The 25,675-nt window shown below is 40.1% G+C and overlaps 1 protein-coding gene across 4 annotated transcripts in view; it reads right to left on the bottom strand.

Moving 5' to 3' along the window:
• The window catches only part of SEMA5A (semaphorin 5A), a 500,732-nt gene that overhangs the window by 321,778 nt on the left and 153,279 nt on the right, over positions 1 to 25,675 (bottom strand). For all 4 annotated transcript variants that reach the window (XM_016952939.4, XM_054684172.2, XM_054684169.2 and 1 more), the window contains one exon: positions 14,065 to 14,265. In XM_016952939.4, the coding sequence (XP_016808428.2) occupies positions 14,065 to 14,188 (124 nt within the window). In that variant the 5' untranslated portion in view covers positions 14,189 to 14,265. The remainder of the gene's footprint in view (positions 1 to 14,064; positions 14,266 to 25,675) is intronic.

The following is a 25,675-nucleotide window of genomic DNA, read 5'->3' on the forward strand; positions in this document are numbered from 1 at the left end:
CCCCCACCCTCCCACTACTGCCTGTCTCTGAACACTGCCAGCAGCCATCCTAACATGAAATAAAAACCAAGGGCAAGAGCCAACCCCGTGAGGATGACTGAGCAAAATGACAGCACTTGGGTCCTTGCTGCCACTGTTGAGCTCTGAACCAGCCCTGCACTGCTTACTCTTTGCATCTAGTTAGGAGACAATGAACATCCTTATGATATAAACCACAATTAGACTAACTATCTATTACCTGAAGTCAAAATATTTCTAATGGATATTCTAGCTTAATAGCCAGTGAGCTTTCGGGGTAAGGGTTTCTAAACTTTACTGCATTGATGACTTAAAACATGTATGTTAATATTTCATCTCTGAATCATTTGCTTCTAGGTAGTGAAGCAGTGCAAATTCTCAATTGGAATATGGCTGTAATCTCTTTATATGGCAATTAATTGTGGAAATGTATGCAAATTGGAGGTCAAACCATCATTCAAATAAAATATACTGATTTTTTCCTACTAAATATTTGTGACAAAAATGCCAGTGTCGATAATGTCAACAGAAATCTCCATTTTTATTTCGCTCCTGCAATAAAGAATTCTTTTTTTTTTTTTTTTTTTAGATGGAGTCTCGCTCTGTCGCCCAGGCTGAAGTGCAGTGGTGTGATCTCGGCTCACTGCAAGCTCCGCCTCCCGGGTTCACGCCATTCTCCTGCGTCAGCCTCCCGAGTAGCTGGGACTACAGGTGCCCACCACCACGCCCAGCTAAGTTTTTGTATTTTTAGTAAAGACGGGGTTTCACCGTGTTAGCTAGAACGGTCTCCATCTCCTGACCTCGTGATCCGTCCGCCTCAGCCTCCCAAAGTGCTGGGATTACAGGCGTGAGCCACCGCGCCCAGCCACAATAAAGAATTCTATTGTGTTGTTGTTTGAGGATGAAGAAAGGAGGGAATTTTCCTGAAGAGATAAAGAATGTCCCAAATGTCCCTTATGTTTCCTTATTTCCCTAGTTTCAAGAGCAATAGAATCAATGCGGTAGGAACCTTAGATATAGTAGCCCTATAGGCTCATTTTTCACTTGAAGAAATTGAGATGAAAATGGAACACAGTAGATTTTCTATACATCAGAGAAGCAGTTAACAGCAGATTCACAACAATTGCACAGGTTTCCTTTCCTAGTCTAGTATTCTTTAAACATGAACCATGATGCTTTCCAAAAATTTGACTCAGGAGGCCAAGGCACATGAGTCTCTGAGCAGAACAGCCTACATCGATCTTCGTTAAGTGATGCTGGAAGGCAAAGGTCTATAATTATGCTATCCAATATAGTAGACACTGGCAATAAATGACTACATTTTAATTTAACTAACTAAAATTAAATACAATTAAAATGCATTACTTTAGAAGTAACATTTCAATCCTCAACAGCTACACATGGCTAATGGCTACCATATTTGTCAGTACAGAATATGAGCATTTCTATCATCATAGAAAGTTCTATTGGCCAGCACTGCTTTATAGCCATGAGTTCTCTTATTGTTCTGTTTCTAATTGTAGGAACAGGAAGAAAGGAAGGATCACCTATAGAAAACTCACCCTGAAAAGTAAAAGAAGAATTGCATGCATTACTACAAAAGCTACTCAGGCTAAATATGTATCTCTCTTATTTCCTCTCCATGGTTAATATAATATCTATTATTCCAAAAAGTATTTTTATCACTTAAATTCAAAAGCAATCTGAAAATCAACAATTCTCAAATGTGATGGCACCTCTGAAAGTGGTATACTCAGAAATTTTCCTCCAGACTGCCTTTGGGAGTTAAATAAATTAACTTTCTTATGCCAAGTTAACATGAACTTAGCCCTTAAAATAACTTTGGGAGGAAAACTTTACTGATAAAACAGTCTGATATAGTCTGGTTGTTTCTTCTCTCCAAATCTCATGTTGGCATGTGGTCCCTAATGTTGAAGGTGGGGCCTAGTGGGCTGTGTTTGGAGAATGGGGGAAGATCCCTCATGAATGATTTGGGGCCCTCTTTGCCGAAATGAGTTCATGTAACATCTGGTTGTTAAAAAAGAGTCTGGGACATCTGCCCTGTCTCTCTTGCTCCCGCTCTTGGCATGTGATATGCCCATACCCCCTTCTCCCTCTGCCATGAGTAAAAGCTTTCTGAGGCCTCACCAGAAGTCAAGCAGATGTTGGTGCCATGCTTGTACAGCCTGCAGAACTGTTAGTCAAATAAACCTCTTGTCTTTATAAATTACCCACTCTCGGGTATTCCTTTACAGTAATGCAAAATGAACTAAGTCACAGTCTATGGTGGGTTTTCATTAAAGATAATCTTGGATTTCAAGTAATTTGCTGAAACATGTACACACACATACACACACCTAGGTCTTATTAAATGTTACATAACACATTATTCAGAATTATCTTTCACATTGTAAAGTTCTCACATAATGCTTGGACGTGATGCCCAAAAATATGTGGCATTGTATCCTAACAAACTCAGGCTGTTTCTAAAGCAATATGATTACTGGATTCGACACTCTTGACAAGTTTATGCATCCTCATTTGAGTTGGGACTAACATGATTTCAAAAATTGGTTTCATAGAGGTATTATTTAGATAGAATAATATTTACTCATTTAAATGTAAAATTTAATGACTTTTAACAAATGTATAAAACCTGTCACCACCTCTTCATCTTGATATAAAATATTTGCAGCAACTCAAATAATCTCTCGTACACCTTGCAGTCAATTTCTTCCTTGACCCTATATCCAGGCAGCCATTAATAGGTATTCTGCTGCTACAGTTCTATCTTCCATAGAATGTCACATAATGAGATAATGAATACATAGTCTTTTGTATCTAGAATCTTTCATTTAGCATGATACTCTGAGATTTCATCCAGCTTGTTATCTGTATTTGTAGTTTGTTTCCTTTTTATTGCCCAGTAGTTCTCCAATTTACATAATTAATTTGTTCATTTCCATTGATGAACTTTTGGGTTGTTTCCAGTTTGGAGTTTTTAAGAATAAAGCTTCTCTAAACCCTTGGATACAAATCTTTCTGTAGACATTATTCAATATTATGTTACTGTTGGGAAAATACCTATGAGTGGATTTTCTGGGACTTATTGTAAGTATATGTTTAACTTTTGAAGAAATGTCACATTTCCCAAGTGGCTGAATCATTATGCATCATCATCCTGCATTATTAACAACAAAACAAGAGGTCCAGTTGTGCCATATCCTTGCCAACACTTGGTATTGTCAGCCTTTCTAATTTTAGTCAGTCTGCAGTGTGTGTGGAGGTATCTCACTATGCAGTTATGTCTAAATTGCTAGTCCATTTTTAAAAATTAGATTGTTTTCTTAAGTTGTAAGACTTTATATATGCTGGACACAAGACCACATATATATATGGTAAATATGTGTATCTCTCTGTGTGTGTGTATGTATGTCAAATATTTTGCAAATATTCCCACGCAGTGTATGGCTTGCTTATCCATTTTCTTAATGGTGTCTTCGAAGAGAAAATGCTTTTCATTTGAATGTGGTCCAATTTATCAAATTTTCTGGTATGTGCTTTTCATATTCTAGCTAAAAAATCTTTCCTAATTCAATGTTTTGGAAATATTTCTTATATGTTTTCTTCCAGAGGTTTTTAAATTTTTGCTCTTAACCTTAGGTCTGTCATCCCTATCAGGTAATTGTTGTATATTGTGTGAAGCAATATTTAGAGTTTTCTTTTTGCAGAGAGATGTACAATTTTTCCAGTACCACTTGTTGAAGACTACTATTTTCTCATTGATTTACCATAGCCTCTTCACTAAAATTTAATTGACAATATATATGTATATGTGGGCCTATTTCTGATCTCTGCTTTCTGTTCATTGCCTTATAGTTTTCCTCATGCAATTACATCATTGTTTTGAGTTCTTGTTGTGTAGGTCTTCCAACATTTCCCTGCAGAACAAACCAAAAAAAAAAAAAAAAAATGGCAGTGCAGGAGCTTAGAGGCATACCTGGTTATCATGATGAAAGTTCCATCACTCATGGAACATGTGTGATTAGATGAACCCCTTCCTTCACTTAACCCATTCCCTACCTTATATTTTTCCTCAACCCTTATCACTATGTAACCAATTCTACTACATGTCTATATCTTATTATTGTCTGACTCTCCTAATAAAATGTAAACTCAGTGTGGGCCAGGATTTATTTCTCTTTTACTTCCTGGGGTAACCCTAGTAACTAAAACAATTTCTGGCACATAATAAGCACTCAATAAATATTGACTGAATTATTAATGAACTGGACCTCTGCTTTCACCTTTAAACAAGTAATTCTCTGTGCTGAAGCCAGAGAATTGAGTGGCACAAAAAATCAAACATACAAATGAGAATGACAACCGTTAATCACCTTCTGAGAGCTGCCAGGAGCACTCTGCTCAGCCGTTCCTGGCGTCAGGGTCTTGCTTCATTGATTTTAGTTAGCAGGGTTTGCAGCCTCTCTAAGGCACACCCAGACATATTTTCAAGGTAGGATGGGTCAAATAGTGTTACCCCGACTTTTTACACTGGGGATTAGAGGAATCCATTCATTTTGGTGCTTTAGCACACAACATCACTGTGGATGACAGCATGAGTCTGGCAGGGCTCTTAATTATGAATAAGAACACTTTCTCACTCATGGAACATGTGTGATTAGACTTGCCCCTGAGTCATATGAAGGAATTGGGAGAGCAAAAGAGAAATTAAAGAATAATTCCACCTAAAGCTAGAGATTACCTCCCAGCCTCTCTTTAGTCAATAATAAAAAAGATTCAAGAAAATACAAATTTAAAGTGTTGATTAAATTAAAAACCAAAGTAAATAAGAGTTGGAAACCTTCATGCAGTCTTTTTCTGTTGTTTTGTTGGTAACAGAGAGACATCACCACTGCTATCCGCTGGAGATGGCATAAGCTTTGTCTCCCAAATGTAACCAAGGTGGCTTACCTTGTGCTGATATAAAGAGAAGAAAGGAGGACATAATCCAAGAAAGATACTGCCTAATTAAAACTTTACTCACCCCACATTTAATCTCCAGCTCTTCCTCTGTACATAAAATAAGGATTTTTATCTACCTTCAGTATGACAAACAGATGAATTGCCCATGTAATGCTTAGAAAGATTACAATATACTTAAAGATAGATAAAATACAATAACGTACCATTTGAGGCCAAATGGAAACACTATTTTAAATCAGAATTCTAACAGTAACTTTACAAATCCTTATTCCCAGTTTTAACTCAATCACATTGCACAACTTTACTTACAAGCAATCCACTCAAAGACTTAAAATAATAAAAACTATCTCCCTATTGAGATAAAACAACCAAAAACAATTGAAATTTTACCTGAAGATAAAATATAAATATTCAATCTTATAAATTATTTAATTAGTGGCCCTAGAAGGCAAAAGTAACATGAAACTTATTAATAATTTTCAAAACTCAATAAACCATTTTCATCAGTCTAATTATTGCTTATAAAAATGCACAACAGGGACCCTCTCAGCTCTCATCAGCCAAAGATCAATAACAACATTAAAGTCCAGTCTAAGTATTAGAACCAATTCTCTTTGTTAATAACTTATAGTGGTTACATGCTGCATTTTCTCCTAACATCTCTGTGCACTCATGAATAATTATTACATACCTAGATTATAGAATTGAAAAGTGGTTTTTTAAAAATATTTCATTTCTCCAGATAGAAAACTGACAATATATTTTAAAATCAGAAATGTATCCCAAAATGCATTTTGTAATGTAAAAAGCAGGCAATGTGGTTATACCTTAGCTGATTCCTTTGCAAATAGATTAAAATATTTTGCCAATGTGATTTTGACATTACATCACATAAAACATCCAGTCATATGCATGATAATGAAAAGACAAATTATTCATGGAACAAAGGATATTTAAGGATCCATAACAGCACGTTTCCTCCCCAAGTAAACTCTTAAGAGGATAAGTCATATCCTATCCTGAAACAAGTGAAGATCACACTTGGTTTATGTAAATTTTAGTTTACAGAGAAAATGTTGAGTTCAAGACAGTTTTCAACAGTTAGCAGTGTCTTCCTATATGTTAATCAGATTCATATGAAAATATTAAAACTAAGTATTAAAATTAATGTCATGCTATCTATTTCTAATTAAAATAAATGTTCTTAATTCCTCCTTGGAGAAAGTAGGACATTATCATGCAATCACACACATTTATGATTTCTAAAGGTCAGAGTGGTAGATCTGAGACTAGATGAACAGAGAGAAATACTGGAAGCAGTTTTACCCAAGATTTATATATTCAGACTCAGAAACCTCTGGAATCTCACAGGGACTAGAGGAATCCTCTACTGCAGCCTGTCCTGTGGCAATGAGGTTGCTGTATCCTAATGAAGAGGCTAAACTCAGCCAGTACCATGACTCCACACAACTGCTTGGTGCATTAGACACCAGACAGCCAAAACCCAGAGAAGAAACAGAGCATCATGAGACACGCATGGAGCCATGGGACACGCATGGAACTGTGGGACACGCGTGGAGCCATGCGGCATGCAAGGAGATATGGACGTGCATGGAACCATGGGATATGTGTGGAACCATGGGACACACATGGAGCCATGGGACATACATACATGGAGTTGTGAACATGCCTAGAACTGTGGACACACATGGAGGGATGGGATATGCATGAATACATGGACACACATAAAGACATGGATATGCCTGGAGCTGTGGGACACGCATGGAACCATAGACAAGCATGGAGCCATGAGACACGCATGTAGCTGTGGGAGACACATAGTGCCATGGCACATGCATGGAGCCATGAGACACACATGCATGGAGCCATGTCACACACGTGCAGCCGTGGGAGGCACTTAGATGGCACATAGAGGGAGACCTGGATATGCATAGAGCCATGAGACACACATGCACGGAGCCATGTCACACACATGCACGGAGCCATGTCACACACATGGAGCTGTGGCCACACATGGAGCCTAGCACAGAAACATCTCCTTCACTCATCCAGCATCCCTTCATTTTCTGAGAGGTTACAGTTTGTTGTACCTTGACACTGTCTGTGTTACACCTTCTCCAGCCGCAGGAGGAGCAGGTGGCAGGCTGAGCAATGCCAGTGGCCCACAAGACAGCACAGGGTCAAGGGAAGAGTGACAGGAGGCCAGAAAACAGGCAAGAAGGGCAGTTATGATGACAACATGTAATATGCACATGGCCACATTAGAGAAGGGCAGAAAGAGCTTCTTAGACTAGGAGAGGGGCTGGGGGCACAGTGAGTGGATACGAGAAAGAGCCAACTCAGAGTTACAAAACATGTCAGATATTCTTCCTGTCAACATTTAACAAAGCAATGCATGCAACACACACATAAATATAACGTAATATAATGATATGTTTTGAAAGGAAAATATAGGATCCATGAAAAATAATCATTCATACTGTGATATGGGAATAAAACCCAAGTTTAAAATCCTAATTGGTCACTTTCAGTCACTGTTTTTTCAATCATCTAAGACTACATATGGGGATAAAGGCAGCTGTTAAAACCCAAGTTCCTTAGGGAAGCAGCAGAAAACCAAGTGCAACCCCCTAGCCCAGTCCCGGTGATGGCCCAAGCTGGAGCAGTCATCTCAATTCCCTCCATGCCCTTCCCAAGCCACTGGAGCTAAATGTTGCAAATCCTCTATCACGAGTCCATGCAGCTCTTGCTTAAGTTTCAGAACAATTCTCAGGCCAATCAATAAACCCATAAGTAGGAGGACACTCTACAGGAACATTAAGGAGTTAAAGATAAAGATCGCTGGGACCAGGGAATGGAAATCAATAGGGCCCTGCCTGATTCTGCAGGCAGGAGTAATCTTAGGCATTAATGCTAAATGCTGCCAGCTAACACCCTGAAGAAAGGCCTCCAAATCAGTCATATGAAGGACCCACGCAAAGTACAGCATGACTCACATCACTGGTGGTCTTTCTTTGTGAATAATGTGAAATTGCTTCCCACAAACCAATTCCTATAACAGGAGCATGCTCTCTAAATAGCCAGCATACTGAGTAAACTTTAATCAATAAACAAACAAAAGCAGAATATGGCACATTGCCTTAAGTAGACATTAAACATTTAAAACTAATTTCAGAGATGGTTTTGAGACTCAGTAAGCATGCTGAGAAACATGCTGTCTTGAAGGGTCACTCTTTTTCCCCTCTTTATTGGAATAGACATTTAAACAAATGACAAGGACATATGTGTGAACGGTGCATCTGTAATGGGTCAGGGTGTTTTAGCAGCCACTGCACGATCAGGGCTAAATATTCCAGAACATACAGTCAGGCAAGTAACCTTGCAAACATAGCAAGCTGTTAAAGCGTGTTGTGCAATGAACTCCACTAGACAGGAGGAGCCTGCAGTGGCAAATATTTCACAGAGGCTGGAAAAAAAAAAAAAGATTCTACCAGCATCTTCTGCCTAGCCAGGTAAATCAGATCAAGACTCTGACAGAACATGCTAAGTTGCATGAAGACGTTCCGTTACCATCCAGTCCTTCATCAGTAGCATCCTATGCAGAATGCCTCCAGTGCATAATACTATGTGCATGGAAATCAGGATTTTAAGTCAAGATTATCCGGTTCTCCCTTTATTTCCCCTTAGTCAGTGTTTCATCCTACTTTCTCAAAGTTTCTTGGAATGGTGCCTTACAAAAAAGTGTTCACGGGGAGTCGCAGAGGCCACTCGTTCAGCTGTAACATGAGCCATTTCAAGGCCTGACTGGGTGCATAACATCACAAGACATCGTGTGTGTGTGTGTGTGTGTGTGTGTGTGTGTGTGTGTGTGTGTGTGTGTGACAGAGAGAGAGGAAAATAGTTTTATTCCCTCCTCAGAGAAGCACTTCCTTTCTAAGGCCCTGTACTCTTGGCCTGGGGCCTGCCTACCCCTCTTCAGCCAAGACAGAGATCTTCAGGAACTCCTTCCTCTCCCGCACCCACCCCCACCCACAAGCTTTCCTGCATCCTGGGTGCTTTGGCCTCCTGCCCTCCAGGCTCACTGGAGGTGGAATTGGCTTCCTATAACTTTACTGGGCACCTGTTCCCAGTTGCTGTGCCCTCCTACAGCACCGGGGTCTCTGCTTAAACAATCATCTCCCCTCTCTTCTCTCTCTTTAGCCTCTTCCTTCACCTCATTCCTTCCCATCGCCATTTGAGGATGGTTAAGTCATGCTCTTTGAAAAGCTGTTCCCTGCCCTTACGCCCCTGCATGACTGACATGAATTCTCTCCTTTTATATCTATCATCTAGTCCCTAACCTTTGATATATCCCTACACGTATCACCATCTGGTTTCTTCCCCCAACTCTGCACTGAAACTGCTCTGATAAATGCTGCCTTTTATGTGTCCTCCCAAAAGATATAATGAAGTCCTAACCACAGGTATCTCTGAATGTGACCGTATTTGGAAACAGCACCTTTGCAGACAGATTGTTTAAGATGAGGTCATTCTGGATTAAGGTTAGCCCTAAGTTCAACATGACTCATGTCCTTATAAAAAGAGAAGACAAAAAGGCAGGGACACAGAGGGAGGATACCATGAGACTACAGACTAAGAGACTGAGTGATGTGTCCATGAGCGAAGGAATGCCAAACATTGCTGACAGTCATGAGAAGCTAGGAGGAAGCAGAGATCGGTTCTTCTCTAGAGACTTCAGAGAGAACACAGATCTGCAAACACCGTAATTTTGGACTTCTGGCCTCCAGAACTGTGAGAAGAGACAATTAGGTTGTTTTAAGCCATCTAGTGTGCAGTAATTTGTTACAGCAGCCCTAAGCAGCTAATACAGTACTGCTGACAGAATTTCTCAGAAAGTGACGAACTGTCCTGGCTTTCCCAGAACAGAAGCAACCAGGAAAGTCCCAGGAAGACCAGGACAAGTGTGTCACTCTTCCTTCTGGCATACACCTGCCTTGAACACTCTGCAGTATCTGACGCTCTGCTGGACATCGCCCTCTTGAAAATATCCCCATTCTTGGTTCTCAGAAAGGCTTGCTCTCAACTAGATAATTCCATCTGGTGGCTCACAGGAACTCAGCCTTTTCCATCTAAAATCACCACACCCCTCTTATCTGCTTTCTCTTCTTGATTCTATATGGAATCAACAGCCAAGAATGTGGGGATTGCAGTCAGGGCTTCCTTCTCACTCCTGCTCTGCATCTACTGAATCCTCAACCACACCCCTTTCCAATTTCCAGAATCTACTTCTTCTCTACATTTCTGCCTCCCTTCCCTTAATGCCGTTTCTCCTCCCTTTGGTCTCAGTAGCAGCCTCAGAATGGGCTGTCCCTGCCGGCATTTTGTCATCCTCCAGATAGAGGATAAACTTGTTCAGATGACTTCCAATGCCAGGCACCTCCGAATCCCCACTTGCCATGTGAGCCTCATGCCCTCTACCTCCTCCTCCATATCGTAAAATAAGATGTCCTGACTTCCTGTGCGTGAGGCTTGCCAGGACCCGCAATGCTCCCTCTCTCACTTCAGGGCTTATCACTTGCTCTTTTCCTCTCCCTGGAAACCTCTCCTTTCATAAGTTTTGTAAACACCTTCTAACAATCACTTGGGATGCAGTTCTGGCATGGCTTCATCCTAGAAACCTTCCTCAACCACCGTCCTACAGCCCAGGATGTGGGCTTAGAGCCCCTGCCCTAGGCTCTGCAGCACCCAACACAGGCACCTGTTAGGACCCTTCACAGAATATTACGCAATGGCCCTTTTGGTTCACATTCCTAAAAATAGTCTAAACCCTTTTAATAGGAACTGAGCATCTTCTTGATCTCCTCAATATCTAGTAAAAACCCTGTACACAACAGGCTTCTCTTAAATGTTCATTGAAGGTTCACTCCGAATTAAAAACATGCAAATAAAAATACACTGAGATGCCATTTATGCACTGAGTTTGGTCCAAATCCCAAAGCCTGATGGTGTACTCTGCAGGAAAGGCGGCAGAGAAATAGGTATTCATATCCAGGGCAACTAGAATGCAAAGTGGTGCAACCTCTATGAAAGAGAATTGGGCAACATTTACAAAACGACATATGCATTCACCCTTTGGCCCAGAAATCCCAATTCGAATAATCTCTTTCAACGGTACACTTGCAAAAATATTACATAATGTTTACAGGAGGCATTACCCACTGAAACACTATCCATGGTCACAAATGGCAGAAAATAACCTAAGCATCTCTCAATAAGGTGTTTCTGATTAGGTTAGGGCTCATCACATAGTGGAAGCTATGTAGCTACCGAAAAAAAAAAAAAAAAAAAAAGAATGACATCAATCTCTACACTCTTCTAGAGTAGGCTCCAGCATATATCATTAGGTTAAAATAATGCTACACAGAAACAAGTCTATATAATTGCCACCTTTCATCTAAGAAAAGAGAACATAAATATATATTTGTATGTGTGTGTGTTGCTTTGCTTCTATTACAAAAGTAGCCTAACCCATAAAATATAGGTAAATAGCTAAATGCAGAAAGAGCTCTGGAATAGGATCAAGAAAACAGGAAGCGAAGCTAGATTCCTTTGAACACCTTTTGCTTCAATAATTAAACAAATGATAGTAACTGGGTCTTGGGTTGGTGCCATAACCACGCAGAAAGAAATTATTTCTACTGGTTTTAAAGCAGTAATTTTGCTAATTTCACTAAAATTTTCCAGTGAAATATATACGTGAGGACAAAAAAAAAAGAGAGAGAAAAGTCATTTTAAAGATTTTTCAATAATCCAAAACAACTAGGTTTGCATGAAGCTGTTATTCTAAAATGACTGAGTGTGTACTAAAGAAAAAAGGCAAAGAAATAATTAGGTTGGTCAGCAGAGACTTGAGATTTTGTGCAACGAAGAAATAGACACTAAGATGGGAAAGGTTAACAAAGACCCTAGAGTCCTGGAGATGAGTTGGGAGTATCAGGAGAAGTTTATGGTATGTTTTAAAAATGCTTTTCTTAGCACTGTCCACTGAGAAGACCTGTGGGCACCTTTGGTGCTCAAAGCATACAGAAGTGAGTGATTCCCAGGTCTGTGGAAGGAAATAAGTAAAAGGAATAGGAACATCTTGTCAACCCAGAGAGTAAAGAAGCTCTCAAAGATGACTTGGATGGAGTCAGAAGAGTCCAGAAGCTGCTCTCAAGAGGCTACTCTGGGCTTAAAATGCTATAATTTCACCATGTACAAGGATGTAAACTACATGGATTAAAATACATCAAATATGTTGAAATTCATGTAGTAATAATAATTATAATAATCAAAATAAGAAAAAGGCAAACATAACATCTTATTCATCCCCTTTGGATGACAAATGAATGACCTGTGGGATGTTAAAGAACCAACCTACTTGTGTATTTAAAAAAAAATAAAAGTATAAATTGATGGGGGGCGGGGACCATTTATTTTGCCTTTCCTGCATAAGGTGTACCTTCAGGATATGTAAAGAGTTGATGAAGGAAAGATAGTTTATATAGAAGTATTCTAACCATTAAATGAGCAAAATAATAAAATGAGAAAATCCCAGTTTTGTACCCATGGATGAATCAGTAGATTGAGGCCGTGATCATCAATGACTGATCATTTCCCAGCTGGATATGCTCTGCCTCCTGAAGGAAGTATGCTGCACTACCAATGACACGGTCAAGACAAAAAGATCCAAACCTGGATCTCAGCAGGTGTCTTGAGATTACTAGGAATTTACAGACATCTTTGGAAAGAGGAATATTTGAAGCACACAATCAGAATGCGATGAGCAAACTCCAGACTGTGGGAAAGTGTCCAGGACAAAGAACTTGGCTTCTGTAATTTGCAAAGGGTGTGAAATAAAAGTAAAATATTAAAAGAGACTCAAGAAATATACCAACCGATGGCAGTGTATGGAATTTACTTAAATCTCGATTTGACTTAACTGGCCAAAAGATGCCGAAGTATTTATGAACCCATGAAAGATCTCTCAATGGTGCTTGATGATGTCATGAAATCATTTATTATTTGTTTGTTTGTTTGCTGTGATAATGGTACTGAATTCCTTATCTTTGAGTATTATAAACTGAAATCTGATGGATAAAATTATTTGTTTTTTTTAATTTCCTCTAAAATAATTTAATGGGTATGAGATGAAGCATGAGTGGAAATTTAGATGAAAAAGGATGGGGATGGGCCATGAATTGATAAGTGTGGGGCTGCATGCTCCTTAGACTATTCTTTCTTTTTTTGTGCTCCTTAGACTATTCTTTCTATTTCCGTAGATATTTGAAAGTGTTTGATACAAAGTTTTAAAAACAACAAAATATAAAACCACTTGTTGCATGAATTACTGAAATACAATGTCTCATTCATCATATTTAGCCTGATAATATAATTCCTTGAGGACAGGGATAGAGTCTATTTTCTTTTCCACTCTGAATGCTTGAGTGCCCCGGGTGTGAAGGATCTTAAATAAATTTCAATGAATGAAAGAATAAATGAGTGGATATACAGATTAATTATTTAATCCTACCAATCCATAGAGATACTTGGGACATTAAATCAATTCTGCTGCCATGCAATGCTAGATAGAAACAAAGGGGTAGGTTTGTGGCAAGACTAAGGCTTTGCAGGAAAATGCCATAGTGAAGAATTTTAGGCTTTCCTTGGTTTTGTTGTTATTTTTATGGTCACATTTTTATCCTTTGGTTCAAACACTTAGGAGGCCCGCAGTACCTGTTAAATAAAGGTGACCAGAAATAATGAGATTTTTTTACCTTGGTAATCCCTGTCTTAGATCCCTCTTGAGGTGGTAATCAGTTTCTGGATATGAAATTCTAATGATAGAGGCTTTTGTAGTTTTACCTTTATTTTAAACTATGTCTAAAACAAGAGTCACTGGATTATACAGCATTCGTGATGCTCTGTTATCTTCTATCGCTAAACACAGAATGTGCATTTAGATGACGGCTTTGCAATCAGTACGTGCTGGTCCCTTACCTTTATAGGAGATGACTGGATGCTCGGCTCTCTGGCACTGAGTCGTACCCTGGGCCTCTGGGTGGGCGAGTCTCCACAGCCCCAGGCTTGAGAACAGCCATGCTATAACACAGGTTCCCTTCATGGTGGGCAAGGGGCCTCTGACTCTGGGCACGTGTCTTCTAAACAGAAGCTCTTCTTCTCCTCATGTGTGGAAAGTGCCTAAAACACACAAAAGAGAAGAATCAGATGACTGTGAGTTCGTTTTCTGGTGGGTGGTCTTCTGGTAAAACTTCCTCACTAACTTTAAGGTTACACTTTGTGGAGATAGAGGAGAGTTTGGAGGGCTTAGAGCAGCATATTTTTCTAGTCATATCCCAGGTCGTGTGTGTGTATGAATGCATGCGTGAGTGCGTGTATCTCAATACAGACCTCTCATTCTCCCAGTAATTGCATGACATAGCCCATTTGTTTTAAACGACAAATGCTCAAGCTTAAGCTGTACTGTCGTCACACTCACTCCTAAGGAATGCAGATTAATAGTTGGGATTGGCCGGATTTCCCTTGGTCACCTGTCCTAACCCCTTGCGCAAACACAGGTCTATATGTGGAAACCCTACAAATACCTGCCCATCCCTTTTTAACATTTAAAATATTTAGTTTTAAGAAGGCCACAGCCATTGTCTTTTACTAATAAATTGATGAATATTATGCTACCCAACTTTAAAAAATCATCACGATTTGCTAAATTCTGTATTTAGTGATGCAGGATAACCTTTTAAAATTGTAGATAATCTGCCTGCAAAATATCTGGCTAGAGATCAAGTGTGAATCAAATAAAATCTATATCGAGCACCTACTGGGTGAAATAAAAGTACTATGCTGGGAAACTTTAAAGATTATGAACAATTTAAATGATTAACAAGCATTAAAGTAATACAGGCCTGTAAAAATAACTATAATCCAAGCTGTTAGCAAACCTCAAAAAGAACAGGAGTGCTGTGGGAGTCAAGGGAGAGTACGACTGCTACAGAGAAGGATCTATGAACGGGTCCATGCAGGGGCTCAAATCTGAGTGTAATGCTGGAGGATAAAGAGGATTTCAACAGATGGAGGTTTCTGGAAGGACGTTCCATCCCCAGGGAAGAGGATGAAAAGGCACATTGGAGGGGCAAGAGGAAGAGGTACGCAACGTGTTTTAGGAATGGTGTGCTGTACTCGATCTAGGAAGTTTAAAGGGAAGTATTGGGAAGAGCTTACAGAGTAGGTTAAGATATGGAAGGCAAACTACACTAAGGTGTGAGGTCTTTATTTTCAGGCAACAAGCTACCATAGTACATTAATGTTAGAAGATCTTATTAATATTAATAAGACCATTATCACAATAGTGTACCTAGGAAACTAGGCAGATGAGAGCATAGAAATGGAGAAGTCAATTTGAAGCCATTACAATTGTTAAGAAGAGAAATAAATGAAGCAGTGACTTTGAGGGTTTCAATGTGAATCAAAAGGCAAACATAGTACACAATAACTGTGGGTAATGGAAACTACGGCAAATTAGAGATGGCCACAGATTCGGGCATTCCTCCCATTGAGAGCTGGATCTATGTTCTCCACCTGGAATCTGGGTTGGCTCAGGGACGGCTCTGCTCGCTCTGCTCATTTTAATACAACAGAAGTCATGTTGTGCTAGTTTCCAAGCCCAGGACCTAAAAGCCTGGCAGTTGCTACATCCTGTAGCTTAGAACACATTCTTTAAGACACTGAGACACTAGGTCAGAAGTCCAACTACCCTGAGATGGCCATGCTAGAGAGAACACATTTAGGTGCTATAGTTGATGGGTCACACATGAGCTCAACTCTCCAGCCATGAGTAAAGCTGAAACCCATTGAGTAATTTCAGTAGATACTATGAGAGCAAAAGAATCTCTCAGTTGAACCCTGCCCAAATTCCTGACCCCACAAATGCAAAATGTAATAAAAGAGTGGTTGTTATAATCTGCTACATTTGGGGAACACAGAGCAAAGAGACACAGATGGACTTAAGACAGATAATGTAAGTGACTTCAAGGATAGTGATGCCATTCATTTTAATAGGATAAACAGCAGATGGATTTTGTTTAGATGAGATTAGAATCATTTTTTTTTTTTTTTTTTTTGTGTGTGTGTGTGTGTGTGTGTGTGTGTGTGTGTGCACATCAAGTTTCAGACACCTGGCCAGGCATGGTGGCTCATGCCTGTAATCCTAGCACTTTGGGAGGCTGAGGCGGGTGGATCACCTGAGGTCAGGAGTTCGAGACCAACCTGGGAAATATAATGAGATTTCATCTCTACAAAAAATAAAAATAAAAATTAGCCAGGCATAGTTGTGTGTGTCTGTAGTCTTAGCTACTTGGGTGGCTGAAGTAGGAGGATTGCATTAGTCCAGAAGCTCAAGTCTGCAGAGAGCTAAGAATGTGCCACTGGACTCCTGCCTAGGCAACAGAGCAAGACTTTGTCTCTAAATAATAATAATAAATAAACGAATACATAAAAGAGAGAGGAACTGGAAGAAAATCCAGAGAAAACTGAGGTGAAAAGCTATTAGGGTCCCAGGAAAGAAAGTGAAAGAAAAGAAAGAGGCCTTCTTTAAAAAGGAGTGCTTACCACCTGAACAAATGGTGAGATTTCAAGATAAATAAAACATAGATTTGAGGGTGTGTCAAATTTCACAGTCTGTATTTTTTGAGTCGAACAAATGGGGAGGAAGGAAAAGACATGATAATTGAAATTTTGAAATTGAAGAGTAGAAAAATTAAGGGTTAATTTCATGGAAGTTGGCTCAATATGAATAAACCTGACCAGAAACCTGAAGGTCCAGCTGAGTTTAGAGTCTCTCACCCACTCAATATTTACTGAGTGACAACTGCATACTCAGCTCTATGCATGTATGAATTTGCAAAGGAACCAAGAAGCATGAGGTAAGGCCTATTGCATCGATAAGCAGCAACCATGGAGTTGATATAAGGAAGCCAAGTACAGAGTCACCAGGACCAAGAACTTCAGAGCAGGCAGAAGGTTGAGGTCCTTAAGAATGGAAGGAATTCTACAACATTCCCATTGACCAAAACATTCAGGTTGGGCAGAGAAACAGGTAATGGGACTGCAAATCAAGACAAGGGAAGAGTATAGCTTCTATAGGAACAAGAGATGCTGAGCATGAAGGTGGGGATGGGCTAGGGAGGAAAACAGAGAGCCAGAGGCTCATCTGTCCACCAGCCCACAATCCCTGCCCAAGCACAGAGCACTGTAATGGACAATGGATGAGAAAATGCTCATTGTCCCTGGATTATAACATTAAAACTATGAGTTTCACTTTTGAAAAGGAGTTACAGTGTGCAAAACTGGTGTCTGCTTTAGAACTCCAGTCCAAAGGTAACAAGATGAAGTAGCCTATCTTTTCTGAGCTTCCTGATCTGAGACTTAACATATGAAATGTTATCAAATGATGTATTTCAAAATAAAATAGCACTTGTTAGAGGTGCTTTAGATGTGATTTCATTCTGTTAAAAGCAAGGAGATTTGGGGCACCCATATCAGTTCAGGTAAATTATCACAGTCCCACATCAAAACAGATCAGCAATGATAAAGATAAAATGGGAAGGATGATGAAGTGGCAATCAATCCTCAATACATGCTAGCTCTGCAGTAAGCATGGTGCCAAGCACTCACACCCATGCCTGGCACCCAACAGCCACCCAGAGCCATATCAATGATAAGTCCACTCTCACAGAGCAGCAAGCCATCATGGAGATGGGTTGGAGCACTGCCCTGTCATTATCTCCAAGAATGAGTGCAAATCAACTAGGGACTAAGAGCACATTCTTTTCTTACACATAGTTTTTCAACATGCACATCTAAGCCAACATAGATTCCCCTTCTGCTACCGATGAAGGGCATCATCCAGACCTGCTTTTGACCGCAACTGTCCTTTATTTACAATATGCCCTCCACTCTGATCTTAACAGACTTGACGTTAGAAGCCCTAACATCTTTGCCACCTGAATGAAAGGAAGAGAAAAATAACCCAAGTGTCTGACATGCTCTTTCCTTGGGATTTGGAAAGCGACAATTAGAGAAGAGGGGAAATGACACATATAGAGAATGAGCAGCTAAAATGGAACATGTAGTTCAAGGGTGATGAGCTGAAATGACATGTTTGTCATGTTAGGAAAGAACATTTAATGAGAACAGGTAATTTTTTGAGGTTTATAATTTTCAGACTACAACATATTACCTTTTTTCTTAAACTAAAGGTACTGTAAACTGTCATTACAGTAAGGTGACAGGAAAGGGCATTCATAGTCTTCATGCAGAGACGTGGGCTTTTTTAAGCAACTTACCATGGAAGACTAACTCCTTGAAGAGGCTTTTACTCTAAATAGACTCAGCTCTAAATAGCAGGTCCCTCCTTCCTGGACTCAGCAGGTCCATATTCCACTGAATCATGGAGCTCTTGCCTCTCAGTGGTGTAGGAGGAACACATTTATACCAGGGCTTTTAGTGCTCAAGCTCAGCACTATTGATATTTTAGTCATATAATTCCGTGTTCTGGGCTATTCTATGAATTTAGCAGCATCCCTGGCCTGTACCTACTAGAGCTAGTAACACTCCCCTCCCACCACCAACTTTGCACCAACCAAAATTGTCTCCAGACAATGTCAAATTGCCCCTGGTTGAGAACCTCTGCTATAGATAGATAGATAGATAGATAGATAGATAGATACATAGATAGATAGATAGATAGATAGATAGATAGATAGATAGATACAGATAGATAGATAGATAGATAGACAGACAGACAGACAGACAGACAGACAGATGCATACATACATCTGCATATGCATACATACATAGATAACTTCCCTCTTTGGAAGTTAAACAAGCTGCCATGACTTGAAAGATTATTCAAAATATGCTTATATAAAACACCAAACTAAATTTGTGTTGAGTCATTCAGGCAAAATTTCAAAATATATGAAATTCCTGTTAATTATAACTATGTGCTACATTTGGGAAATACATTATGAAGGAATTTTCAAAGGATCAAAGTTCTATCATCATTCAACCAACTCTAGAAAAATAAAAATATATTACGTGAGTTAATATGAAACAAATGAATTTGCCAATATGAAGATTTATTCTAGAAAGCCAATTTGGGAGACAACATTTAAGCATTTTTGGTGCGTCTACTTCAAAACCCCTGAAACCCCTAAACTTCCTTTTATTTTCCAGATGTAGGAGGATATCTCTATAAGCTCGATCTAAATAAGTGCAACTCTGTATAGAAGTGTTTGTGCAATAAATAACATTTCTCATTCACTCCCACGCTACAACTGAAACTGAATAGGCTTTGGGGACAGAAAATAACTGCTCCTTTTAGGAAAAAAAATTGCTGTCAGAAAAAAAAGAAATCAAAGGAATAAAAGCTTCCATGAGGCGTTTTGCTTAGGGAACAGTGTCTAACCAGTTATTAGTAAAAACAGATCCAACATAAGCTTAATGTACTTTTCAGAGGAGGCTGGGTTTCTTCTGAGCTATAGGCCTATCATAAAGATGGATATAGCCTAATCTGTTGGTATAGTCCAGAGAGTCCACAAAACCCTCCTGCGCCCATCCCCTACTTGACGGCATTAGAGACTTGCTTTGGCAAGAGGACAAAGGAGTCAGGTGAGTGAGCTGACCCAGTGAGGTGGCCTCAGAGATGTCTCAGGAAGTCCTGTCCCATGCATGCCACAGCAGGACAATCCTTAGTACCAAAAGGCTGAAGCGATTGCTGCATGTGTGTCTCTTAATTAGGAACAGTTACAGATTGTCATAATGTAAAAAAACAAAACATCCAGGATTTGCAGGAGAAGGAGTTGGAAAGCGCTTTTTTTTTTTTTTGAGACAGAGTCCAGTCTAGTTCTGTTGCCCAGGCTGGAGTGCAACGGCGTGATCTCGGCTCACTGCAATCTCCGCCTCCCGGGTTCAAGCAATTCTCCTGCCTCAGCCTCTTGAGTAGCTGGGATTACAGGCACACACCACCACACCTGGCTAATTTTTGTTTTTTTAGTAGAGACAGGGTTTCACCATGTTGGTCAGGCTAGTCTTGAACTCATGACCTCGTGATCTGCCCGCCTCAGCCTCCCAAAGTGCTGGGATTACAGGCATTAGCCACCACCCCCGGCTGGAACGTGCTTTTCAAACGTTTGTTTTTGCATTTGTTCTTTCCATTTCTTAGCCCTGTTTTAGGGGATCAGATGAACTGCTCACACAGAAACTAGAGTCGCCTTCCAGACTGAATGCAGAAATACTAAAGAATCATTCCAGCAAACAAAACAACCCTGAAGCCATGCCCTACACACCCTGACAGAGCCAAAGATGGGGTCCAGTGCATGATTGTCAGCTGCTGCCCAGTAAATAGTTCTGCGTATTGAAAAACTCAGTATTCAGCTTCTGCCTTTCAAAAAAAAATCATGCTTTTAGAGGAATAGCTGAGAATTAGCTCCTTCTTAATCTGTCTCCACTACTCACACTGCAAGACCTTCCCTGTGGTCCCTCTCACCTTGCCAGGTTCCTCAGAGGCAGCCTTGCACACTCAGTAGTCACATCTGCACTCTTGCTGATGTCATGAGCCCCTCATCTGTCTAGTCCTCCCACTGCTCCTGGTGCAGACTGTCTTCCGTGGTCACACCATGGCGGCTGACACCAGCCACAGCGGCAGCTCCTTTCCGGAAACCCAGATGGGACGTTAGAGTGCCTGCCACACCACTGCTTCCACGTGAAAGGTTGCCTTGGAGAGACCCAGACCTTTTGTGTTTCTAAGTCTTGATTAAGTTTTGTTTCTCTCTTTTATTGTAAACAATCTACACATAGTTCCGACGCCAAGTGCATGTGCTCCAACATGCTGAATTGGCTGCCTGAATGAACCTGAGAAAACAGAGCTAGTGTCCTATGGACCATTTATAATCCACCCATCCCCTGCCACTGAGTGAGACCATTGTGAGGTGGCTTAGGCCCTTGATACATCTGAGACAAGAAATGAGTCAAGGACTCCCAGAATTTAGAAGGTGAACGAGGAAAGATAAATCATCTAGTCTCTCTTCCCTCTTTGTAGCTGAGAAGGCTATGGGCTCAGAGAGATTAAACAGTGCATGTGAGATCAAAGGTGCAGTGACAGGCCACATCAGGATGGGTCCTGCTACCTTCTGGCTGCTTATATTCTACAGCCCGAGCTCTCTGCTCAGGCTTCTAAAACCACATACTTATGGCCACAAGGTCACATGACCTGAATCACCCCCAGACCAGGAGCATAGTCTTGTCTCTAGTGAATATAATCAGGGATGAACCTAAGGCATGAAAACGGGCAGTGTCTTCGGGGTATCCTTAATCTGTATTAATCCAGCCATAATGAAGGATTTTTTCGGTGGACAAGGTACAGCTTTCCAAGATAGGATCGAGGATGAAGAGGACGCTAGCCCCACTACTCCCAGATCACAGCTCAGAGTAGTCAAACAAAGAAAAAGCTCTTTTTATATTTATGAAATAGAAGTAGGAATAGAAGCAAAGTCGTCAGAAACAAAGAAGGAAGAAATCCTCCTGAATGGGGGAATATAGAGACAGTGATCTTTAAAGAGGTTCAAGTAGAATGTTCAATGAAACAGGAATAAACAATCCAGGAGAATCAAAGCCCATGGTGTGTTCAGGCCTAGAAGGAATGTATTAAATGAATCTATGCTCTTTTCTTGCTGTTGTATCAGATATTCTAGGTACAGTGCAGGAAATGGAATTAAATGAAGAATCAATAAAACAATAAACTTAAGTTAATGCAATGTTCAAGTAAATAGATTCTTCTAATCTTTTTCAAAAACAATAACTGAACATTTTATTATTTGGGAAATACAGTGAAATTAAAGGTTTCTTCTTATTACATTGAGCCCATAAGGGGAATCAGGATGTTCCACAAATATATCACATCTCTTCAATTTTTATAGTGCACTTTTAAAGAAACAAGATCTTTTTTATATTATGTTAACCCATGTGTCTTGATTGCCAAGTTTCAGCTGAAAGAAGTTTGTCATAAATGAATTAGGGAAACATCTTTAGGAATGTCTTACTGAAACACGGACCACCCTTAACTCCAGAAACACTACTCACTGCCACCTTCAGGTAGTCGAAGAAGATGGCTTTGTTACCCACAGATTTTCATCATATCTGAACTCAGAGGAGATGGAATTTTATGGCTATATAAAAGGACCTCATGATATAAAATGGAAAAAAGCAAACATTAAACTATTTTATACATTTCAATAATGGTTCGGCTCCAGTGACCTTCTTTTATATCTCCCTTCAAAGGGAATTGTTATTATACTTTTGTCTTCTTCCCCTTGTTTAGCTCCAGATCGCCTGGAGGAACGATAAAAATAAATGAAGTCCATTAGATAAAATTATTATTTACACAAAGGCAATATTAATTTTATCTGTCAGCAGGTTTTAAAACTAAGTGAAAGTTCATTCAATCTACTTCTGTGTCAGCTAAAGCAACAAAAGTCCTTTCTAAGAAAAAAAAAAAAAAGAAAAAGAAAAAAGTACTTAAATAATGGGCTTTCAAGGCAATGTAACTACCTTGGCAATTTCTAAAGAATTTACGTAGTTTCCTCGGGGCAGAAAATTCATGTGGACACACTAAAATATTCCAGTTATAGGCCGCGCGTGGTGGCTCACGCCTGTAATCCCTGCACTTTGGGAGGCCGAGGTGGGCGGATCATGAGGTCAGAAGATCAAGACCATCCTGGCTAACACAGTGAAAGCCCATCTCTACTAAAAATACAAAAAATTAGCCGGGCGTGATAGCGGGCACCTGCAGTCCCAGCTACCCTGGAGGCTGAGGCAGGAGAATGGCATGAACCTGGGAGGCGGAGCTTGCAGTGAGCTGAGATCTCACCACTGCACTCCAGCCTGGGTGACACAGCGAGACTCCGTCTCAAAAAAAAAAAAAAAAAGAAAGAAAGAAAGAAAAAAAAGAAGGGAGCACCATTTTCTCTCTCGTCCACTGCAAGATGTGGAGTCTATGCCAACACAGAAAAGCAATGCTACCACAGTGGGAAGAAAAGACGATACCCTTCTACTGTCATCAGTCTGGTCAACATCACTGATTACTTCCTGCTTGTGAAATCCAGGAAGCTTATGTAACTAGATATCTCCATGGCCTTTGTGACCACTGACCTTTCCTTGAATATCTCCTGACATCCTGTCTGCCCTGGATTCTGTAACTCCCCAATCTCTCTGCATTTATTTCACATCTGGCATTCTCCTCGAATGAAAGTACACTCCAACCTCTTCTGAATGTTCATTGTTTTCTCCATCTACACGTTCTCAGAGGCCCTTTTCTTCAAACCCATGTGATTTCACATGGTCTCTAAAAACTGGTGACTCTCAAATCTAGATCCTCTCCCCAACCTCTGTATATAATCTAGACTCATACATCAAAATAGGGGTATTTACATATAAAAGCCAGTGTAACTGCTCTAAAGCAGGCCTCATTATCTGTCTTCATCAGCTGTCTCCCTTGCGTCTGCTTCCTCTCATAGCTAACTACACCATCACTCAGACAGCCAACTCAGAGCTCAAGGGATACCCACCATTCCCTCCTCCTCCATCTTGCCAAAACTCACTCCTCATTTTGTGAGTGTCTTGACAATCCTTCCCTTACCCACATTTAGAACCCATGCCCTCCTCTGGAATCCATGCCCTCCTCTCTGTCCTGACCAACCTCCTGTATTTCTTACCTCTGCAATTTCAGCCATTTTTGTTGTTGTTGTTGAGTTTCCTTGCTGCTAATCCCAACCCTTAAGCATCACTTCTATGGAGCCTTCTATGAATTTTTTCCCACTTTTCTCTCGTCCCTATCTGGCCCCACTGTACGTTGATTCTTATTCCTGTTACAGCCTTTATCATCCCAAACTACAATTACCTGTGTATCTGCCTCCTTCTAAAACAACGCTGTTAAAAACTCAGTCTCCAGATAGTACTGGACATAGTGCAGAAAAACAATCAACACCTGAGAAGTGGATTGATGGAGAAAAAGAATGCAAATCCACATGTGCCTCTCTACCTTACCTCTGTACCTCTTTACAATATTAGCACTTCCATTAAAATGCTATCCAAGTTCCCTTTTCTTCTATGACTCTGCCATTCATTGTCACAGATGTTTTATCCCTCTTTTAAAATTCTCTTAACATCTGGTCCAAATATAAAGATTCCCATGGTTTTGAAAAATGTCCTTTCTAAATGTCATAATTTTCCAATTAATGGTCAAAGGGATGAAGGGATTACTATAGCCAGACAGACTTAAAAAAAGGGGGGTCCCCTGGACCTGGAAACATGAAAGCAGACGGAAGATATCACCAAATGTATGAACCCTGAGGGGGTCAGATAAGTTATTCCAGCACAGATAATTCACTGGAACCACTTGAAATGTCAAAGGACAAAAAAGGAGGATATTATAATTCACACCAGAAAGAAACTTACTGAATTAATAATTTTATGTTAAGAAATACAAATACCTTAAAATATTATCAGATAAATTTACAGTAAATAGACTGCTAATAAACTTAGATAAACTATTTAGCGGAAAGGCTTCTGATCTGATGTTTTCAGATTTTAGTCAGGAATAACACGGTGTATATCTGATGAAACCTTTTAAATCCGATGTACTAGACATGTCAATGCTGATACCTTTGAGTTAATTGGAGTTTGTCACAATCTTTGGTCTCAAAAAAAAAAAAGTCAGACCTCTAGAGCACTAATCACCATTAGTATATTAAAAATAAAAATAAGAAATCCATCCTAAAAGAAAAATTACCAAGACATATCATATAAAAATCAAAGATTTCACTAACTAGACAATAAAAAGATGCAAAAAATCCAAAGTAGGTTATGTACACTACTCAAACATGTTTTACAGGTTTCCTGAAATAGACCTGTAAGATAAGTGTTCTCATTCCTTTGCCATTTTGCAGATGTGGAGACAGGACTCAAGGAGGTCCCATTTCCAAATGGAAGAAGTAAAATTTTCACAGGTAAGTCCCTGGCCCTAAAACCCAGGGTCATCTTGCTGTCCTCTCACTTCTACAAAGATTGTCTATTGACTAAGGATTAGGAGTCATGCTAGACACACAGGTCATCCAGCTGAAGAAATAAACTGATGATTTATTCCTACCAACTAACTTCTTGTCGGGCCTGAAAATGTGTTTTCTTAGAGAGGAAAATTTCACTAAGTAACTAGCTGCAGCATCATTCACTGACCCTGGGACCAGAGACCTCACTGACCAGGATTTAATCCAGCAAATGACACAATGGCTTTGTCCGTGTCATGTGCCCTCCTGTCCTTGAGGCAGGGGCAGAGGGGCAGGATGGGCTCATTCAGTCCCATGACTTAAATAACATTTATTGGCTGGTGAATATAAGTGTACATATCACCTTCAACCTGTGCCTGAAACTGCAACTTCCATCTGCCTCTTCATCTCTACCTGAGACAAAGAATTGCCTCCCAACTAACCGGGATCAAGCAAAACACTGGTGGTCCCCCTTCCCCAGTCTACTTCCTGGC

This window comes from Pan troglodytes, chromosome 4, assembly GCF_028858775.2.
Source record: "Pan troglodytes isolate AG18354 chromosome 4, NHGRI_mPanTro3-v2.0_pri, whole genome shotgun sequence".
NCBI lineage: Eukaryota > Metazoa > Chordata > Mammalia > Primates > Hominidae > Pan > Pan troglodytes.